Below are 23,015 nucleotides of genomic sequence, written 5' to 3'. Positions count from 1 at the left end.
GACCGTCCTAACCCGCGGCCAGGCTCCCCCCGTGCTCACCCCTGGGGAGGGGAGCGACTCCCGCCCTGTGGAAGCCATGGCCGGGACAGGGCAGGAATTAATTGCTTTGAAACATTTCCTTTCTTCCTTCCGCTCCGCTGCCTGGGTTTTCTGTTTACACCTCTCATAGCTCAGGCTGCTGAAAACTACACAGGTGTAAGAGATAGTGAGCATGGCGGGTTTTTCCCTCGTCAGTTGTGCTTTTTGCTTTCTTTGTTAGGACTCCTAATACCTACTGCATTTTATTAATAAGAAATAAGCCGATGGATTCATGGGATTTAGCAGAGAATGAAGCCGTTCTAGTGGAGTCAATCCTTGCAGACCTTAAGTGGCAGAGCATCTGTTGAAGTTGGTTCTTGGCTTTGCTGCTGAGAGTTTTTGTGTCGGTTCATGTATCGTACAATTGATATTACTCGAGGTGATGTAAAGTGGGGAAAAAATAGTTGCTTGAACTTCTTAGGGATGGAACCATTGTTTCTTCCCAAGTGTCACCAGAACACTGTACAGTTGAAGTGTGAAGGAGAATCAGTGTATCAGTAATGAGAAGGGAGATAATAATTTTGGGGCAAGCTTTGAAGCCTACTTGACATTTATTAGTGTTAGTCCCCAGTCATTATCTTGGAGTTAGACAGTATAGTAAGTCTTTGGGAAGAAGAAGAAGAACTTACTTGTGTTCTTATGAAAGAGAAAATGAAATAGAAAACAGATGTTTTCAAACTGTGTGTAATCTGCTTTGTGAACCACTGATCATTCAGATCGACTGTGAGTGGCCTTGATGGCCTGCTTCTGACAGTCCAAGAAATGTCTATGAATACTTTTTGCTTTATGCTTTTTATTTATTTGTTTATTTTTTTTTCTTCCCCTTGTCCTTGTGTATTCTCTTGGTACAGCACAGTGGTGGTGCCTCTTGCATAGAATCTGTACTGAGGAAGGTGACTTACTGAAAACAGTAGAAAGCTTGCACCTCTGCACTTGTTGAAGGTATCTCCCAGTAGGTCTTACACAAAGCATTCTTGGGACGCTAACAGTGTGGTTCACAAACTTCCGTGGCTGCTGTGGTGAAGAAAAGTGTTGGCATAAACTTGCTTGCTTTACAAACAGAGTAGTTCCCATTACAAGTCCTCAAAATATTGTATAGAAATTCTGCACTTGTAATATCTTAAAGATTTAAATATTTCGTCTGTACTCTCAGAAAGTAACAAGACATCAACAGTAAGCTTAAGTATGACTGTCGTAGTTTAGCCTCAGTCAGGGCCAGACTACACAGTCTCTCTCTCGCTCCCCCCACCTTCCGAGAGAATAGGGAGAGAGAATATAGGAAAACGGCTCGAGGTTTGAGATAAGGACAGGGAGAAAAATCCTTAAAGTTACCGTTACGGGCAAAACAGACTTGACTTGGGGAAAATTATTCATTTATTACTAAAACCAAAGCAGGATAATGAGACAGAGAACAAGATAACCTCCCTCCACCCCTCCCTCTTCCCAAGCTTAACATTATCTCTACCACCTTCCTCCCCCACCCCCCAAGCGGCACAGGGGGGAAAAGGGAATGGGGGTTATGGTCAATTCATTGTATGTTGTTTTACGCTGCTGCCTCCTTGCTGGGGGAAGAACTCCTCACGTTCCTCCCCTGCTCCAATGTGGGGTCCCACCGGCGGGCCACAGTCCTTTGTGAAACTGCTCCGGCGTGGGTCATTTCTTCCACGGGGTGCAGTCCCTCTAGAACAGCTGCCCCAGCGGGGCACAGCCTCCTTCAGACATCTGCCTGCCCTGGCACGGGGTCCTCCATGGGCTGCAGGGGGATCTCTGCCCCTCCGTGGGCCTCCATGGGCTGCAGGGGGACAATCTGCTCCACCGTGGTCATCTCCACGGACTGCAGGGGAATCTTGGCCAGGAGCCGCATTACTCCTCCCCCTCCTTCTTCACTGACCTTGACGTCTGCAGCCATTCCTCTCACAAGAAATTCTTCACCATCAGGCTCAGGCAGACGTCTCTCAGGTTCTCTTCACATCTCATCTCTTCACTTCTCTTGGCTGGGCTGAGTTGGGCCCAGTCAGCTGCCCGGCGGAAGGCCAGAGGATGAGGTCTGCAAGGCCCCAAGGCTCGCGTCTCCCCCTTTTTGCCCCTGCTCAGGTTCTTCACATCTTCTCTCTTTTTTTTTTTTTTTCCTTCTGTTTTCCCCTTCTTAAACACAGAGGTCTATCAGAGGTGTTATCAGGGAACATTCTGCTACCAATGGCTCGCCCTTGGCCAGCAGCGGGTCCGCCCTAGGCACGGCTGAGTCCACTGAACAAAGGGGAGCGACTTCTAGCAGTTTTTTTACAGAAGCTACCACCTTAGGCCCCCCTCACTAAATAAAACTGGAACAATGACCAAAGTGATTATGTGCCAAACTTGGGAATGTGTTTTGGTGACCATCAGGGAAGTTCATGACCTCTCACTCCATTGGTGCCTCATCTCTTGGCAGTGGCATAAGTAATCCTTTCAAATGGCACTGCTTTGAAAGCAAAGGCATGCTATGTAGGTTGATTTTGGGTCTGTGTATGCAACATAGAATGTATGTAAGAATGTGAAAGTACTTTTAGAAAGCTTGTTATTTCAGAAGAATGGTGAAGTAAAATAATATTGGTAATGAAGAGATGTTCTGAATGTCAGTATGTTACCTTAAAACTTAATACATAATGAATGATGCAGCAATACTTGCTTTTCTGACCTCCTTTAAAATTTGGTACAAGTAGAGCGTCCTATAGTTAACTTCTTTCTTATTTTAATCTGATTAATTCCTTACTGTATTGTGTAATGGTGTAATTTGGATTTAGATAAGTGTAATTTTTTTTTTTTTCCAGGTAACACCGTAGTAAATTAAAAAGCACTGCCATGGCAGTGGTAAAAGCTAACAATGAAACCCTAATTAATAAGATAGGCTACATTTGCATAACCTTAAAAAATGTTAGTACTATCAGTGTGTTCTTCGAAAAATAATAGCACCAAAATTTAGGAAGATTGAGGGAGAACTGTCACATTATAGACACTTGGTAACTTGATTGACGTATGTGAATGCTTGTTTATAAAATGCTTCTGAAAATAAATGTGAATGTAGATTTCCAGTCTTCACAGTGACAGAGAGGAGGGGGAAAAATACAAGTCTTTACCTTTTTCTGTCAGCTTTTCTGCTAGGTAATTAAGGTCTCAGTCATCAAATGATACATAATGCTAGCTACTGTATCATTATGATAATGAGATTCCAAGTATTTTGTTCTAGTTTTGGTAGCTTGAATGTAGTTTTGTTTTCGGACTCATTTTTGAGAGACTTGTAGCAGGCAGAAATTATCTACTTGTACAGTTATATTGGCAGTTTTGAGTTAGGAATGTCTTTTGTGAGGCACAGTAAGCAAAAGTGAGTAGTATCCTTCATCCAGCTCAGGAATACAGGGAACGACCACAATATATTTTAAAAAAAAAGACTATCTGGTTGCTTTTACAACATGGAAAAAGACACTGATTTCGTGTGGATCCTGAGCCATTGATGTTGAGGAGGTTTGTTAAATAAGGCATCTCTGAGGTGCTTGCTTCTTGGAACTGGTCATCTTCTGAATTATTTAATTTAATGGGTGTGGCAGTTTAGACTGTGGGGTGAATAGAAACACGACGTTTCTTGTACTCCTTTTAAGACAATACTGTGATCTGCTTTGGGTTTATTTAGTAATAAAAATGAGTAGTGACAGCCTATGCTTGTTCTACAGATCACTGTGTTTAACTCATCCCTAGTGAATAGGGATGCGTAGTCTATGTAAGAATTTGTACAGCTGTAGGGGATAACACAGTTTTAGTTGTATGTTATGGAAGGTCCTAATGTTTCTGGTTTATGCCATCATAAAGTGCTTGTGCTGATTCAGCCTGTATTGGTTCAGCAAACAAGGTATCCCATGCATTTAAGTTTTTTTACATTGAGCTTTTGTTGATACAGCAGTGTGTCAGAAAAATTCTATGCTTAATGAAGAAACCTATAGTGAAAGCAGTTTCCAATATAGGGGATCTAGCCTTTCTAAGAAATTAGAAATTGCAAGGTGAAAAATAACCCTCCAGAAACTCACACTTATAATGTGCTTTTTCTTTCAAATGAGGTGTAAGATCTCATGTGCTTGTTTTTGACCATTCTGAGAAAAAAAAAAAAACAACCAGAAGATGAGTGCAATACATCACGTTTTGTTGTCTTTGATCCTGTTGTGGAAATTTGAATAGAGATTCTATCGCATTCTCTTCATTCAAGTAGCCCAAAGAAAACTTGTCTTCACAGTAGCGGTGATCACATGTAAGATATGTCCGTGGTTGTATTTTTGGTTTTGGTTTTTTTTTGGTTTTTTTTTTTTTTTTTTTTTTTTTTCTTTCTTTCTATGTGTTTGTGGGTAAGCAGCCGTTTCACATTTCTGCTTTTTTGAGAGATTGGCACTTAACTGATCACTTAAATATGTGATGATTATGACTGCAAGGAGCTTTATGAAGACTCTGAAATACCTTCTGGAATTCTTAGGAACAGTAATTGTAAATTGTATAGTGACTGTCCATCTGCAATAATCACAGAAGAACAAGCGATGCTTTTAATATAAGAACTGGGCGGAGTGGGGGGAGGGGAGTATGACTGTTTTTTGCAGCTTGGTTTGCAGTAGACTTTTGGACCTAATTAGAGCCCTCACCTTCTTAAAGCTGTTTATCCATTTGGAGTACTGTACACTATTTTAACTTGTGTGTGTTGCTTTAGAAAGGCATTTTTAGAAGGTGAGTGACCTTATCCTTTGAATAGTCTTTTTACTCCACTCAGCTATCTACTTGCGTGGAGTCCCTAAGAAAGAGAGCTCTCTTGAAAAATAAGTTTAGTTTCTAAAGTTTAGTAAAATCACCAGCAACTTTGGAAGTATAGATGGGAGAACATATATGAGCATGAACATAAGTTTTCCTTCTATAGGGACCTAGACTAATAATTCTACTGACTGTCTTATATTACTGGAACATGTGTATCTGATGTAGTCACCTCAAACTTTCAGTTGTGTTTAAGAAGAAGTACAGGGTTAAGATCAGCTTATGATCATCTTTTGTCATTTGAGAATGTGAATTTAAACAGAATTCAGACATATGAAGACTGAAAATTGCTTTGGCTAGTTATTAGTTCTGGGACTTCGGCGTACTCTCACCTGCCTGGTGGTAGGTCAGGGAAGCTTGTTCCAGATGTGCCAGCTGCATTCACAGCTGGTTACAACTGTATTTAATTGCAGGCATGCCACTCAGAGATTAGAAAAGTTGTGTTTGTGACCAGACATCTAGGAGTCCCTTGTAGATAATTAAATTTTGTCTCTGTTCACTTTTTCATTGAAAGAAAGGATATATAGCATAAGCTTTTTCTAAGCTTCACATAGGGAGGAGAAAGGAGAGCACAACTCTGGTGTGTGTGCACGAGAAAAGCGCAGAAGGAAAGAACGTAGGCTTTCTTCCTAGTTGCTTGTGTGCAGCAGTTTGTCCAATCCCTTTCTCCTGCTGAATGGGTAAGTAGCAACAATACAACAAATATTGTAATGTGTAGCTTTTGCTACATGTGCTGGAGGCCCTTCTGATTTTTTTTTTTTTTTTTTTTTTTGTGTAGCTGGAAGGGTCTAAGTGTATAAGAGAACCATATTACAGCTTGAATGCTTCCTATTTCTGGCAGAACTAATGAGTGTAGTTCAGACTAGGTTGTGCATGACTTTGAGCTGTTTCTCCAATGGTTATAAGCTTGCTAGATTTTCAGTTTCACAGTTCTATGACCCTTCATAGCAGGGTACTCAAAAAACCTCTCTTAGGATCTTCCCCAAAGGGGTAATAATGATTGCATGCTGTCTGAAAGAAATGTAAAGCAGTGCCATAACTTACTTACCTTTTTCTTCTTTTTTTTTTTTTTTTTTTTTTTTTGCAGGAGCTGTTGGTAGACTTTAGTTTGTTGTATTTTTAGAAATTCTTTAGGTGGGACTGATTTTTTTTTTTTTTTTAAATTCAGGTGCTGAAATTAATCAGGTTTTCTTTGCTTACCTTATGTTCTTTTCCTTCAGTAAGGTGCAATGAATTTCACACTACAAGCTGATGGATTTTAGGACATTAGCAGTAGTTACTCCTTTGAATGGAAAGAGATTTTTCAGATTAGCTGAATAGACATGACAGTTTTCTTTTATGAGTGCCTACCTGGGCAGTGAAGTGACCCATGTTGATATACAAAAAGAAAAAATACTTATACCTTGTTGTTTTGTGTGAGAAAGCAAGGGAGAAGACTGGGTTACCAAATGATTGCATTTGGAGAAGAATAAAGTCCATAAATTTGTAAGCACTTTTTTACAAGACTCTTGTACTTACACGTACTAGTCTGAGTGGTCTGAATTTGTTAAGTTGAGTATAAGTATTAATTTTCCTTATTTCTACAAAACTGATCTTAAATCTGAAATTAAAACTTCAATTGCATACCTAAAACTATTGTAGCTTTCTGTAAAAATCACATATTTTCTGGGAGATGAGGTTGGTGCTGCTGTATTGTTAATTTATACAGATAGCTATATGGAAAATATATTGGTGTTTGTTTCCTTAAAGCTGTCAAGCATAATCTTTCCTCTTTTTCATTTTTTTGTCCTGAATTCATTTGGGATCTGCATTATACCATGCAGATAATGTAACAGAAGAAAACTTCTGGTTTTGTTTGGTGTTGAGATTGTGTTTTGAAACACTACTCTATTGTACAGAATTTCAGATGTAAACCCACTTATGGAATATTGCTATTTTCTTCAGAACCCTGTAGTTTACTTGTTTTTCAGTGGAAAATTTGAAATGAGAGAGGGTGAAAAGGAAATACTCTGTTAATTTTGTGCTTATTGGATTAATGATAAAGGTACTTGGATTTCTTGTGTCTTTAATTTTAAATAAGAACCATTGTTAACTGTAGGAGAAAGTGTAATTAATAATTCTGATCAGCTGCATTTCCTGATATTTGTTATCTCTCAAATGGTAAGATTTTCCTTCAAAATTACTCTTCTGCTGTTTCAAATTTATTTGACCTCTTACATATACACTGGGTTGTAGGCTTTAACAGTATGAGTGCCAGCGGTTTGCTCTGTAGTGCCCTTACACCCTTTCTCTCACACAGCAGAGTGAATAAATGAGGCAAAGAGGACAGCGAAACTCTGTTACTGAGGTAGCTGCACCGGGACCGTGAGAGCAAACAAAATGAGTTACTGTGTTGTCATTAAAGAGTCTTGCCTTCCAGTTTGCTGCATTATTACAATGGAAGTTTGCAGGGCAACCTTGTTTCATGTTTGTAGTAACTCTTCAGTTAACTTTTGCAATATTATTATTCTTTTCAGCAAAATAATAGTGTATCAATATTATTTAGGCTCAGTGTAACATTGCTTTACCGGCCTTGCAGGTTGATAGCTGTAAGGTGTTGTGAGACTTCAGTTGTGTTTTTCATTTACAGGCTGGTTTCCCATTGCTACCTAGCCTAATCTTGCAAACTTGTACTCTTGGGTAAGCTTATTTCTGGAATACCCAAAAGTTTAGTTTTATATAAAGGAAGCAGCATGCAGATTCTCCATTTTAAAAATTTTCTACTGTTGACAGTACCAGGAAACACTGTAGTCCTAATAAGAGATTATGAATTTCCATCAGAGTTTGGAGACTTTTCTAGAATGCTTTTTTAGTGAAAAAATGTGGAAATATTTCCATAATGTAGAAAGCCTGAATACTAGTAACATTGCCCTTCTGTAGGTAACGGATATTGCTAGAGCTTTCAACAGAAGCCTTGGATAGAAATGGATAGAAATGGGTGAGGCATACCTGAAACTTTAGGCTGTCAAACTCTGCGATGAGGGTTAGAGGCCATGTTAATACTCAAAATGATCTTCTAATGCCAGGTAATATTTGTTCCAGCTACTTAATTCTGTGAGTCTTTGAATACATATTTAGGTGCATTTCTTGAAGTTTATATAGAATTTAAGCTAAACCTTAAGATATCCTTGACAGTTTGTTGATATTAAATAGAAACATACATTGGTTAAAACATAAATATGTTGTAGGCCTTGTCTGCATTTGTATTTGCACCAGTGTGACTGTGCTGTAGATGTTTCTCCTGTGTCAGATATGACTGATTTACTCAAAGGTTGCTACTGTAAGCCTCAGTACATCATCACTGATTTGGTGATGATGTAGTGTGCCTAATGATTTGTAGTCTCATCTATGGGATATAGAGGGTTGGGTTTTTTCCAAACTATTTTATTTAACATAGACAAAAACCTGTGAGTCTACCTCTTTAAAGACACTCTAACATTACTGAATTGTTTTTCAGTAGTTGTGGTATTTAAGTTGCTTGTGCCTTGTTTTCTTATTACCAGCCATTTTTGTTCTAAAGGCGTATGACAGATAGGATTGTATCCCCAGCTGTTGATAGAGAAGGCCTAGTTAGCTTCTTGGATGAGAACCTCTTTAGAGTGATTTGTCTGACGATAGTAAATAGAACAACAAGGTATCCTGTTTACTGAAAATAAACTTTTGAGACTTATCTTTAAATGCTCTTTCAAGCGCTTTTTTTTTTTTCTTCAGATTATAGATGTTAATTTTCTTGGGAGGAAACCAGTCAGTTTCCATGGTGTTTGAGTACCCCTCATTTAAAGTTGCTAATAACAGTTAAGCCTGTATTGAACTGGCTAAAAATCTTTGACATTTTCTCAGGTTATGAAAATTGTGCTTTTCCTGACATTTCATGGATACTTTGAACTGTGGAGAAGACAGAAGTCTTTTGTATTAGTTGGGTGATATGTTTATACTTTCTATTAATCTTCACATGCGTTGAGTTGCAGGAGTATAACCCATAGGGGAGCTTCTCACATGTAATCCATACTTACATTCAGAAGAGAAAGCGCTGATGTGTACTAGCAAGTTGAAAGGGGAAGAACCTCCTTGGAATAGAGCACTTTCCATTTTTCAGTCTTAGTGAAGTGCCAGTGAAGTTCTGAGGCACCAGCCTGCGTTGGTTTTCTTACCCCTTCTTCCCCTTGCTGGCTACGTCCATTCGTAACACTTCAGCAGGGCAGTCAGTGGCTGTCTGTGGAGAATGGCCCACAGTGTCTGACCTGCTAGATTTCATGACTTGGCCTTGTCTGTTACCAGAGTAACAGTGGTACAAATCAAAACAGTAAAGAGTTCAGCAACGTGTGCCAGTAATATTATCTGTGTTCTTTGTGCCTCTTTTTACATTGTCATGTTCCTATTTAAAGCAAAATAAAAATGATTGGTTTGTTGGTTTTTCTTCCTTTTTTTTTTTTTTTTTTTTTAACTAACCTAGGGTTCCTTCAGTTCTGGGTCTGAGTGGTTTCTTCTAGCAAGTAAGAGACTTTTTTTTTTTTTTTTTTTTAATTCTAGACCCTTGTTCTTGCTATTGATTTAATTCTTAAATGTAGGCACTATCCCCTTTGAGATTTCTTAACCTGATGTGAGTAAAGTACCCACATCTGGTGGTCTGAGGATTACAATTTTGGTGTGTTTTGTCAATGGATAGCAGGTATACTTGCTAACAGAGCACAAACTTTAAATGATTTGTAAGAGTGCATTGGTGCACTCAGCATCTACTAAGCGTCATAGTAAGCATACTCCAGTGAGGCATTTAAAACTAGAATATCTGGTATCTCTTCATACTGTGAAACTGGTGTGCTGACAAAGGAGCTAATCTAAATGTGGAGGTGGTTTAAATGCGTTGAGCAGTGTTACACTTCAAGACTTGAAGGGGAGAATATAGTTTCAAAACAGCCTTTTTTTTTTTTTTTCTTTTGCTGTGTGCAAGGAGGAATATGTTACCCTCAACACTACTGTCATTAACAGTTAAGCTTCTCATTATTTTTTGTTCCTGTTATGTGGGTATCATACTGGTCTCTTGCCTTATGGTACCTATTTGACTGTGCTAATACCAAGGAAAAAAGTATTTCCGTGAAATATCTTTTTAATCATTAAAATATAGTAAGTTATTTTAATGTTACATCAGGAACAAATGAGATAAATAAGACACAAAGCTGATGCTTAGGTGTTAAATTTGACTCGAGTATCTCCGAGTGGGGAGGTGACAGTTGCTGGCTTTGTTGCTGAGAGTGTGCATTATGTCCTCTTGCACACTGAAACATTGTTAAATATTCTTTGGTTTTCAGTTTATTGTTACAAAATTAGACATTTGCAGCTGACATGCAGCATGGTGTAGTTGAGGGAAGCGTACAAGATGCTGCAGACCACGGGTATAAAACCTGCAGATACTGCAGGGTACAGATACTGAAAGGCCCTTTGTGGTGCATATAAAATGAACATCTGTTATGCCTTGTTATATCTTAGGGCTTTTTCTTCCACCTTTTAAATAAATCTTACAGACCTTATGAGAGGCCTGTAAAAAGAGGAACAAGTATTTTGGGTTTTTTCTAGTCTTTGAAAAAAGGTAATGTATTTTCAACTTACTGTTGCTGTAGTTTGGTTTTTTTTTTGTGTGTTAATCTTTCTTTGCCAGAGAAAATTTTTTATATGATTACTTGTATGTTATTTTTCCATATCTGCACATGTGCTCAAAATACCTTCTTGATGATGGTACGGTTTTAAGCATGTTGATCTTTCACGTTTTTTAAAATCTTCAGACAGTGTTAAGGTTACAGATACCTGCTTTATCAACAATGCTTAGCAGTTAAATTATGTTACTGCATGTTAAATGATATCCTAGTAGAAACAAAAAACATTGTTAATGTAATAAACTGGAAAATTTAATGCCTGTATAGTAAGTATTCTTGTTAGTATTTTGTAAGATTATCCAATAGTCTAAAATCAGGAATACAAAACAAAGACAACGTAACTCGTTTAACTTTGATAGTGTTTTTTGTAACATGCATACACAAGGTTATTTAGGAATAAGCATGAGAATATTCTTGAATCACTTGTATATGGATACTTAAGCATTTTATTAATTTTTGGGGGGCTTAATCTAATTTTAGAGTCAATAGAGAGACTCATTTACTCACTGGAGTTTGAGGATGCACCTGAATTTTGCATGCAGTAACAGACATTCTCTTTTATAAACATTTGGCCTTTTACTGGAAAAGGAGGACTGGGGTGTTGCTTTGAGCATATAAAGTTTGTCAGTTCCTAGCTTTGTTGTGTTCAAACATTGTATCTTGCTTTGCAGTCCATTTGCTGTGCATCGTCCCGTTCCATGGAGCCTTGTATCCGTACAATATGTGATATACATACCTATTCGTGTTAAGCAAGTGTCATGCCCATTTGGTGTTTAGGGTCTTGGAGGCATAAGCCACTTCTTTTCGATGTTTTTGGTTGTTTTTAATGCCGATCTGAGGAAAGTAAGCAACTACGTTGACAAAGTTCATCATTAATGTAGGACTGAGTTTTGAACACTTAATACTAAATTATTTTTTAATATTAAATTGTTATAAATGCAAAAAAAACCCTATTTTAAAGCTTTTTAAACTTTAGGTGCCATATAAGTTATTTACTGCAGCTGTCATATCACTTTTTGGGAACAATCTGAAAGCCATACTGCCATATACGTTGGCACTCTCAGTGATAAAATTAGAATAGTTGTTTATAATCTTACTGTCACAGTAGATATTATTAGAAATGAAGCTGTTCTAGAAGTGATTTTCACATGACTATGTTCAGATGGTGATAAAAAGGCTAGTCTTACCTCTGTTTGAAAGATGGGGAAGCTGAAGCTTACCAACAGTAAGTGACTTTCCTGCTTTTTTTCCTCAATTTTATACTTTAAGTCATCAGGAAAACTGAGACTCAGTCCTGGCTCTGTTCTCTGGATTGCACTACCTGTTACTAGGAGGATCTGTCTCTGTTGCAGATCCTTAGCACATAAGCAAGTTCTTGCCAGAAAGGATAAGTACTTGGATATGGAAAAAACTGTTGTACAAAAAGTTATAAATTATTAAAATGACATGGAAGTCATGTCCAGTAGGGATTTACTCTGGTTACTTGGAAGCATCTGTTATATGCATGTGGAAGTCATGATTTTAAGACACACCCTTAAATGGTGTATGAGTTCCAGTGCTGTTGTGCATGGTATGGTCTTTGAAAAAGATTAGTAATCTCAGATCAGCCCCTCTTCCCTATCTAGCTCTGCCCTATATTACTAATTTTTAAAGGTCAAATAGATAAGGGTAGCTGTCTTGCAGGTTTTTTTTCAGTTTCAAAATGATAATAGTTTGGCACAATCTGATTGAAAAATAGGCTGTTAAATAAAATTTGCTGCTACTGCTTTTGGCTGTTGTCTTTAAATCTTTTTTTTTTGTAGGAAGATACTAGAAGTTGATGCTGAAGAGAGAACCTTTTATTTGCAAATTCACTGCTAGCTGAAAGAGCCCTGAATATCTTGAATGATGGTGACTCACTACTACACGGAACATACGTATTGACTGTGTGTTGAAGTATGAGCATAAGGCTCTGCTGTATCAAGCGGAAATTATTGAAACTATGCTTGCCTTTACTGCTTCTGTATGATTTCCATCTGTTATGCTCTAAAGAAGTGTATTCATATCAGGTTTCATTCTTGAAATGACGGTTAGGTATTGAATTCATTAAGAATAATAAGTATAAATTGTATTGGCAACTTACAAAAATTGCCTAAAGTACTGAATGTTTTCAAAAGATCTGAGTTCTGTGAGATTTGTGAAATAGGAGAAATAATACACTAAGTAGTCCTGGGAAAATGCTCCATCCTGCTTGTAACTAGCAGAATTTTGGACATTAAACTTATTACTGCCCTACGGCTGCCTCCTGACGGTGTGCTAATGACATCTAATGCCCTGCTGCTCGCACAGTTGAAATCATGGGGCTGCCTTGCAGAAATGTTTCTATAAGGAAGTGATTCTGTGGTGCATGTGACCCTGATGGTTTCCATGGGAATGAGCATGGATCCATGCGCTGTGAAATGTATTGTGAAACTTTTTATTGTGGAGAAATACATTATACCAGTGAACAGGGCAATGGAGAATTTAAATACACAAATATAATGGTGCCTTTTTACTTACTTTGAGGCAATATTTAAAGTATACTAATGGCTTGCGAACAACTGTGGAGTTGATTGTTAACCTGAACTGTTGTGCAGTCTTAAAAAACAAATTAAAATGTAGTGGGACAAAAATTGGAAATGAATTGATCTCTTTGGTAGAATGTGCTTTGATTGACATTCGGTATTTTTCTATGTTTTCATAAACTTTGCGTTTCCCCACTGTTTAATTACTTTGATGCACTGCAGTTTTTGCTTTAACGTCTTCCCTTGGAAAGAACAAACATGTAGCTTGGGCATGAGTAAATAAATGACTTAAACAAGTGTTTCATGGTACCTACAAGACATTAGCTGATTAACGTAAGTTCCTGATAGAGTCAAGGAAAACAACAACCTATGAAAACCCAACAGGCCTCTAACCAAAACCCAGTAATCTCCCTTTCTGATGTTGTATTTGTATGGAGACAGGCTTAGTGTCTGTACTGTTTCATTTTTGCAGGCTGAATTCTGCTTGCCTATTTATGCCAGTAGCAAGTTCTTTTTCATTTTATATTTTAGGTAAGGCATATATCAGTTTTAGTTCTAGGTATTAATTAATGGTTTGTTTCATGTTCTGTGTCTGATTTCGTAGAAAATAAATTATTCTTATAATTTGGAGTGGCTTTTTTTTTGGTAGACTTTATGGGGGTTTTTTTTGTTGGTTTTTTTGTGGGTTTTTTTTTTTTAATTCCTAGGCTTTTGAAATGTCTCAGTAATAGAATAATTGAGAAGGTAACCCATGTGTACAGCAACTGGGTGTGCTTCCAGTAAGTACAGTGTATGTGTCAGTCACTTGGCAGTGTCAGTAGGAGTCTGGACTTGTGTGAGCGACCACCTTTGCTGGAAGACTGAGACTGCTGGAAGGTGCAGGCAGGCGTTGTTGCTGTAGAAGGCTCTGTTCTTGTTAGCCTGGATTTCCCTCTTGCTTAATGGGAGATTCTAGAGCTCTTGAAATGCAGCAGTTTGGAAGTAGTTCTTAAAAAGAGAAGTAACAAAACAACTGAAAGAACAGATACTGAAGTATTTTACATGGGGTATTACCTGCTGGTGGTTTAAGCTTTGCATTGAACGTGTTGCTGAGATATAAATAATCTGTGTAACAGAGTTACAGAAAGTGAAAAATGAACTGAATGTCTACTTTTTCCAGACAGAGCTTCAGAGTAAGCAAGGTACAGCTTTTCCAGCCATGCCCCAAAGAGTACACGTAACCAGTTAGTGTTCAGGACGGAGTGATAAAATGCTTCTTGACCTGTTGCTGACTTTGAGTTGTGCTTTGAGTCAGCTGCTTACTGAAATAAAGTGGCAAGGTATAGTCTATCTACCTTAATGCCATGTGTGGATATTATCACCTTTGTCTTGTTGAAAAAGAAAACACACAGGAAAGTCAGATAGCTATAAGCACTTTATGAGGCAGGAGATAATATGGAAAACCATCTTGATTCCTATAATTACAGGGTGATATGGTAGAAGTGAGAGAAAATACTGGTGTTAAATCAGTAATCTCTTATGATTTGGATTGTTTCCTTCGGCTTAACATACATAACGTGGAGCTGCACTCCTTTATGAATGTTATTGATGTTCTGTTTTGTAGTTAAATCGACTGAAATCTTGAGGTTTACAAACTAAGCAGGTGATATGGTACCAACTGATGTCATAAGTCACCCAGGGAACAAAAAGCTTTTGGATGCTTTTCATGTGCTTCCTAATACTCAATATTCATGTAGTGCAGGAGCATGTAACATCCCTCCACTTCTCCCTCTTCCCCACAGAAAATCCCACTGAAGTTCAAGATCAACTATTTTCCATTCAATTTAATATGGATTTCCAAAACGGTGTGGTACTGAGGACCTAAATGAGAGAAAACCAACACAATCCTATGATTTATAATTTTAGTGTGAAAATATGTAGTATCCCCTTCTTGAGGACCACCTCAGATCAATATGCATTGTTCATAACAGTTGAATTCAGGCTCAGCTCCAGGAAACTTCCACTCTGATGTCAAAAAGATTTTGATATTCGCACCTGATTGCGATGATGTGAAATGGCATGCATCATTCTGTTGTGCCTCTGATATAATTATTGGTTTTAAGCTCCAAATTTCTGTTAAGTTCAGAAATAAGTTTTTAACATCTGGTGTTTATTAGCTATTGAGTGACATAAAATGTAAGCTTATTATTCCAAGAACTTAATTTTCAAAGGCTTTGTAAATGTTGGTGTTAAGGCCCTAGCCAGTCATGATAAAGGTAAAACGTGGGGCATATGAGGCCTCTGTGCAAAGGACAACTAGCATACTTGCTAGACAGAACAGTGAGGGCTAAGGCTCGTTATTTCTAAACTTGCTGTTCAGAAACAACATTTTTTTTAAAGTTACCTTTGTTTTGAAGTCTACCCAGTCTTGTCCTTTTGGCGTTAGATTTTGTACAGTATGTTCAGATTAAGTATCTTTCTGATTACTTGTCAGGGAATTAAAATACTTTTTTTTGGCCACCATTCATAGTAAGGACTGAAGATATCTGTCAAAATAATTACTTTAAGATATTAATGGTCTTAGTGGAAAATGATTTTTTTTTTTTTTTTATTTCTCCTAAGATAAAATTGATTTAAGAGTTGCAAGAGCTTTTATTCCAAAATTAAGCATGGAGAAGAAAGGAATAAATGTTTAGACATTGATAATGTTGGGAATGGTAAAAAAATTAGCACTGTTGAATAAAATAATCTAGAAAAACTTAAAAATCTCTGCAGATGATTTAGAATATGCGTTTAAGTAAATTCAGGGTTCGATTTTCAGTAGAGATTGAATTTTCCACATGATACTAATCTTGAGAAATATGACAGTTTCACCTCTAATCTTCAGTTCACCTCATGGCATGACTTTGTGTGGTGGCAGTCTTGTGTCATGAAGCTTTATATCCAACACTTAAAAGACGAGGTTATCAGCCTGTTCATTTTGCGCTTTTGATGCGGTATCTGTCAGTGCTTTCTAGAACATGTTTCTGTGGACTGCACTGATTAAGTTGGAATTTTTTATGTGTGTATGTAAACATCTGTCTCCTTAATCATCTGGAGGAGAGCGTTATGGGTATTAGACATATGTTTTCTTACTCTTAACCATTGCAGTGATATCTTTAATTTACTTCAGAGTTCCTTTTCTCCTGGCAGGAAAGTTGAGAGACTTTGTTACCATCTTATCAGGTGTTGCTATAGCCAGGAGACAAATCAGCTCAAGGCAAGTTTTCGCTTGGTCAGCTTCCAGAACTTGTCTTTTCTAAGTGTAGGATAAGCACTTATCTGTAGTGTGTAAAAACCTCATCTGGAACTATTAAAAAAAAAAAAAGGTAACATTGGCCATGTTTCGCTGTATCTTGCTCTAGTTTTCTCTTATTTTTTTTCCAAGTCTTTGTTTAAAAACAAAGCCATTCCATGCTTACCCGAGGATTTCAGAACAACTGAATTAAATTTAATTTCTATGTAGCTAATTGATTAAGTTTCAGTACAACGCAGGTTGTAGATTTGCTTTTGGTATAGTGTGTGGTGAGGAAGCAGTCAGGGCCACTAAATTAGTGTAAAATTTGGTATGTCTTCATTTGAATATTATTAAACAAGTGAACTAGCTCATCTTTTTCCAGGGGTGCCATATGTTCATTTTACGTGTGTCAGGTAGATGTCTTAATTTTAGACATCTCTGATTTTAGCACAGTTCAAACTCAATTACATGACTTGTTAGTTATGATAGTTGAGATCTATCCGTTTACAAAAATACAGTAACAATTCTCTCTTGAACTTTCTGCTGTGATTTTAAGTAAAACTACTTATACTGAAATGCTTAAACGTAAAAGGTCATGATTTGAGTTTTAAGAGTTATTGTAGAGAAGGCTCCGTATGTGATACGGATGTATTCAAAATATATCAGACACTGTTAGTGGTAATAGCTTTTAAGACTCTTTTACCAAGCTAAATGTAGATCAGAGTTTCACTAGTGTTGAATGTTGAGGGGATGTGAGTGTTGGGGCACCTTCCGCATTTGATGCCCGTGTCAGTTCTGGTTTGTTTGAAAACACCTACATAGCACAGTGTTACACTCTCTCTCCATCCTCTCCCCAGATGCTGGCAAGTGGTGCTGGTGGCTGTGCCGACAAAGCTGTCTTGGGTGGGCAAAAATGTTAAGCGTTCATAAAGATTTAAATACTTAAGACTGTAAATCAGCTTGTTACATCATGTGTCCAGTGGGCTAGTAGAAGCTTTCTCTTGTTTGGTACCTCATCTGTAAGACACAGCACGGGTACTGCAAGTCTAGTTTCGGTGTGGTGACTTTCAGCTCTCTGGAACACAATTGTAAATGAATCTACAAGTGCTTTGATTTGCTGTTATCTCTCTCTAGAGAAATACAGAAATGTGCATCTGGGCATATTCATGTCCTTACAGTGGAATCTTCCCAGATTCCCTAAAGGCTTATGGTTCTTCAGCTGATAGTTCATGTTGTAGGTATTTCTGTAACATGATACAAACTTTTGAAATTAACAGCTGTGATGTTGGGATGTCGCCAAAGTTAAAATTTGGCATTATACTCCTACAGCTAAAATATGTATCTTTGAAGTTTTTAATAGTTTCAGAATGGTTCTTTTTTGTAGTATGACTTCATTCTTGATGTTCGAGTGGTGTTTTGAAGATCTGAAGATTAGAAGCACTGCTGAACTGCAAGCTGCTACTTTTTGTTGTTGTTGTTGTTGTTAATTGAGGATTAGTGGCCATTAAAATCTGACAAGTGGCTACTCCAAGTGATTAAATTGCTTTGGTATTTTGAATACCAAATTTACAAGGCTTGGGGACTCTTGAGTCTTATTTAGGAGATATTTGTACATTGTTTTCTAAAGAGTCTCTGTGTACCTGAATATTTCTTACATACTAATTGTATTTACTAAATCAAGCTGCATACAATTATTGGCTTGTGTGTTCAGAGGTATTAGAATTTAGAAATCTGGTTGGTTTGTTTTTTTTTTTTTTTTTTTAACAGTAAGTCAAATGACTGGATACATTTTCTACTTGCATACTTAGCCGTTCCTGGTTGACCATCTGCATTACTTGAGTAACAGTAACTGTTGAAATGTGGTTGGGTTACTGTTAATTTCACGTAGCAGTGGTATAGCAGTGAAGGGTCTAAGGCTATTTAAAAGCAATTATAGTTTGCGTAAGGAGGCAGTATCTCATGATAGATGAATAGGTGAATGGGAATTATAAATAGTGTTTGGAAAGTTGAATCAGCATTGGTTGAAATATGGGCTATACTGGTGTTCATTTAGATTTCTTTGGGATTATTTTCTGTGTCATTTGGAAAACCTGATTTGTATTTTTCAGTGTGCTATGTTACTTGCATTGTTTATATTAACACTTCTTACATTTATTTTCAGATCCATAAAACTATTCTGGTGCTTCATAAACGTAACATCTTCTAGGAAATGTCTAGATACAAGTTAGTGTTCATTTTTTTGGGTGTGCGTGGGTTGCTCAATATGAAGTATTGGTTTGTGCAGTCAAATCAGGAGATGTCATGACATTGTTTGTATAGTGGTCAGCTCTTCCTACTGTATCTAGACTAGCAAACAAATGGAAACAACATTTTTTGATGTTTGAAATGGTCTTTTTGTCGTTAGAGACATGGTTCTACTTTACACTTGAAGGTCTGTTTTTAGTACTGAAACACAAGTTCCAATGCATGTTTGCCTCATGGTCATATGGTAGTATTTTGGTGACAGGTTGTTCAATGCAAGTTTAAGAGCCTGCTCCACTGAAGACTTGTCTTACGTGCTAAATAAAACTCTCCAGAACAAAGAACAAAATGAAAACAAGAATGGATGTGTTTCTCAGACTTGTTCACTTATCTTTTTATAAATTATTTCAGTAGCTAATGTGTTTTCCAGTGCAGTCATAAACCTGAACTTCTCCAGCATATCTAATGGGTGTGAAATTTAGAGCAGTGAGTTCATGACCTTCTCTGCTACTTTCCTCAGACTCCATTAGAAAACAAGCTTGCAGGTAGGCCTAGACTGTGGTCTGTATCTCCCTGGATAACATCTGCTGTGGTCTTCAGGCTGGAGATTGAAAACTGCAGACTTATGTAATAACTTCCTTGTGTATTGGGGTATTTGGTTAGCATTTAGGAGTTTTGAACTAGTTTTATCTCCCTGAAAAATCATTGATACTCGATGACAGTCCATGCTCTTTTCATTTGCGGCTGCTTTCTGCGAGCAATTATAGTCAGAAATACTGCCATAAAATTGGCCTCGTATCACAAATGGTCCTGGAACGGAATCAACACGCGAAGAGAATTCACAGTAACAAGGACAGTCAGCTTGCATAGAAGACTCAAGAGCAAATGAGGAGAAAAATACTGGAGAAGGTGAAGCTTACAAGACTGTAAAGATACTGAGAATAGTTACGCAGTAGGCAGAGAGCGTGCTGTACTGTAATGTGGGCAGTTAGTTAGGAATTCCTTGATTCTTATGAGCCAGAGCTTATGGCAAATATATCATAAACCTTAACTTCGCACTAAATGCAAGCTCAGTATTATTTATATGCTGGCTCTGTGGTAGAAGGCATCCATCTTCTACATCTAGGTGATCTCAAACTGGTGCTTGCTGTACTGCTTTTGGCATTGTTAAAGTCTACTTCACTGTCCATTGATCTTGATTTCCTTACTGTTTTCCCATGAAATGAGATTTATCTAGCCAAAGTATCTCTTTGTCTCTCTGCTCTGTAGACCTCTTAACAAATTGGATGAAAAGATATGGCTTCGGAGGGCTTCAGGGACAGATATGAATATCTACTGGGGTGAAACAGTGTTACCTACCTGTGGTTGAGAGGCTTTAGTGTGAGTGTAGCTGGATGCAAGAGAAAGTAGAAGTGAACAGAGAGAAAGTATTGTGGATAAAAAAAGAATTGGTAGGTGTTGGTAAGCTGTTTGATACTTATATTCAACTTATTTTGGAAAAGATATTTATTTTCCATTCTCCTTCCACCCCACAAGCAGGTTGTATATGAAGCTCCTGTTTTCCCGTTTTACCCTAAGAAGGCAATGTGTTTGTAAATAACTTATTTTCTAGTCACCTCTTTCTTACATTTAACTTACATTGTGGCACTTTAATGGTGTTTTTTAAAATTGTGACATAAAGTTCTGCTAAACAGCCAAGGGGAAAGCTAGGGACAAGTATGCGTTGGGTTTTTTTCCCCCTGCAGAATGTTCACTAAATACCAGTATTTGTACAAAGTTGGTTCTTAGGGTGGTTGAGTTGGAATCCATTACACTAGTCTGTTTGCTAACAGACAGTAAGGTACTATTGCTTTAACAACAACATAGTCACCAGGTGTTTTCTGGTGCATTTTGCTTGGATGGATTAGGGTTTAGTGAAATAAAATCCACTTGTGCTGGACAAAGTGTAAGTTCTTTCAAGTCTGTGATTGTGGTTAATGTCTTATCTTGTTCTTAAGCATAAAATTGTTCTTCAGTGTAAAGTGTTTCTGGCAAATGATTGACTATTTTAGAGTGTTTTTGTTCATACTGTTCCAATTTACAGTATCATCTCATGAGAATTATTCATTGTGGAGTTCAGATTTAGGGAATGAAGTGATAATTATATTACTAAAAATATTATGAGCAATTTATGCTCCTTTTTTCTTTTATCATTCATTATTCTTAAATATCCTATGACACATAGTTTACTAAATATGAATTACATTATCATCTGAAGTAAAACTGCAACGAGATGTAATTTTGAAGGTTAATGGAACTGAAGTTTGGTGCATTTTATGCCTTTAAAAATTTTCCTACTCGTTTCTGCATTGTTATACACGTTTCTGCATAGTTACTTTCAAGGTGTTTTGATAGTTTCTTGTTCAATGTTTCCCTCAGGAGGGAGCTTATTGCCCCTACAAGGCAGCTTTTAACAGTTACAGTGACAAGGTAAAGTAAAAAAGATCAATATTTCATCTTAGAAGAGTGTTTCAGAAAATTGGTTTAGAACTGCATTTTGACCATTCATTTAATAGTCTTTTTTTATTCTCTTGTAATATTAGAATGGCCTCCAGTTCTTCAACCTGTATGAAAATTGCTGGTGTTTAAGTCAGTAGCTCACTTGGTTTGCAGATCTAATTTCTGCAGCACTTCAGTGATTTAAAAATTCCAAGTATATAGTTTGAAGACAAAAACCCCACTGCATAATACTGTTTTCTTGTAATTGTGTTCTAGGTTGTCTTAAAGATCATTAAACATTACCAAGAAGAAGGACAGGGGAATGAGGTGGTCCAGGGAGTGCTGCTGGGTCTTGTCGTGGATGACAGACTTGAAATCACAAATTGCTTCCCTTTCCCTCAGCATACAGAAGATGATGCAGACTTCGATGAAGGTAATGGTTACAATTTTGCAAAACTTTAGATAAAACAAAAAAAAAATTGATGTGCAGAAAAGGATTTTTTTTCCACAGTCACCGGAAACTTCTATGTGATCAGAGTGTATTTTTTTTTGATTTGAGTTATCAGTTGGTTACTCACCGTGCTATCCTGCATATCCAACTGAAATCTTGTCTGTGTAAGGAAAGTTATAGGGATAAACACTGTTTATATCGGCACACTTGTTGAGTAAGACTGTCCACGCAGGAAGTTACATAAGTTTCCATTCTGTAATTCATGTAGACTTTAAAGCTCTTTATGAAAATGCCTGTTTGTGTATTATGTCTGTGTATATATACATGTGCATATGTGGTCAGGCATATAGATTGCCTCTCTGTAGAATTATATGTATGTGTAAAGTACTCGTTGAAAGCCTGAGGAGCAGAGCTTTGTAAGTTTAAGAGGCATTTGTTAACTTGAAATCTGGGTGATATTTTTGCTTCTTCAAGTAAGACTGAAGAAGCATCGGTGGTTTCTGCCTTGGTATTTCCTTGCTGGTCCTCATTATGTTTTGTTATTGCCACTGTAAGTCAGTATAATTGTCTTGAGACAGAATGGTATAAAATTTATAAAGTAAACTTGAAAGGCTTAGAGTTCTAATATTGGTTATATGTATGTGTGTGTGTTTTAATGATACTGGTAGCAGTGCTTCTTTGTTAGGGCTTAGAGAGACAGTTTAACTTCAAGAGAAACTAAAGAGACAATACAGTCAAAGTAGTTGTGATTGGAAGCTTGATTCTATCTAATTTTCCTAATTCAATATGAGCAGGATTACTTAAAGTATAAACTGCTTTTTCTTGCTTATGAAGAGGTTAGTTATTATTAAATTAATATTTTATCTTATTATAAAAGAATCTTGGACTCTGCCTTTACAACAGAGATCGTTTTAAGAATTCTTTGCAACTTGGGAAGGTTTCTTATCTATTTATTGCTTCTTTTGTAGGATTATACAATTTACTATATGGGGAGAAAAAAGAAAAACACAAAGGAATCTTAATTGTCCTCCATTAATACAGTGCTTGAGTCAGAACTATATTTTATTAAAGCCTGAAAGATGTTTTCAAGATTCCTTCTTTTCTGGAGCTCTTCAAAGGATTGGAGTAATCTAAATTTTTAATTGGAGGTCATACTTCAGGTTTTTTTTTTGTGTAGAAAATAGCTGAATTGTTTCCGTGGAGCTGATAGGCAAGCCAAGAGTGAAATAAACTTCTTCGTTTCCAAGATGGGTTCATCTCACCATATGATGACTACCGTGCTGAAGCTGTAAGCCTGTGATCTTGTATGGAAGGTTCAACTTTTCTGCTTGGGAGAAACTTAATTCCAAGAAAGTGGCTCTTGTTACCAGTCTGTCTTTTTTCCCTTTTTAGCAAATAGGCAATAATCCTGGCAATGGTTGAGGAGCTTCCCTCACCTGCATGTCTTAGCTTGTCAATCTTCT

General features: G+C 37.2%; 1 protein-coding gene across 1 annotated transcript in view; it reads left to right on the top strand.

Moving 5' to 3' along the window:
• EIF3H (eukaryotic translation initiation factor 3 subunit H) overlaps nt 1-23,015 on the top strand; it is an 89,680-nt gene that overhangs the window by 333 nt on the left and 66,332 nt on the right. The window contains exon 2 of the mRNA XM_086741188.1: nt 21,378-21,534. Coding sequence (XP_086597314.1) covers nt 21,378-21,534 — 157 coding nt within the window. The remainder of the gene's footprint in view (nt 1-21,377; nt 21,535-23,015) is intronic.

Source organism: Chlamydotis macqueenii, chromosome 2 (genome assembly GCF_036417535.1).
Source record: "Chlamydotis macqueenii isolate bChlMac1 chromosome 2, bChlMac1.mat, whole genome shotgun sequence".
Taxonomy (NCBI): Eukaryota; Metazoa; Chordata; class Aves; order Otidiformes; family Otididae; genus Chlamydotis; species Chlamydotis macqueenii.
This window is presented reverse-complemented; position numbering and strand designations above follow the sequence as displayed.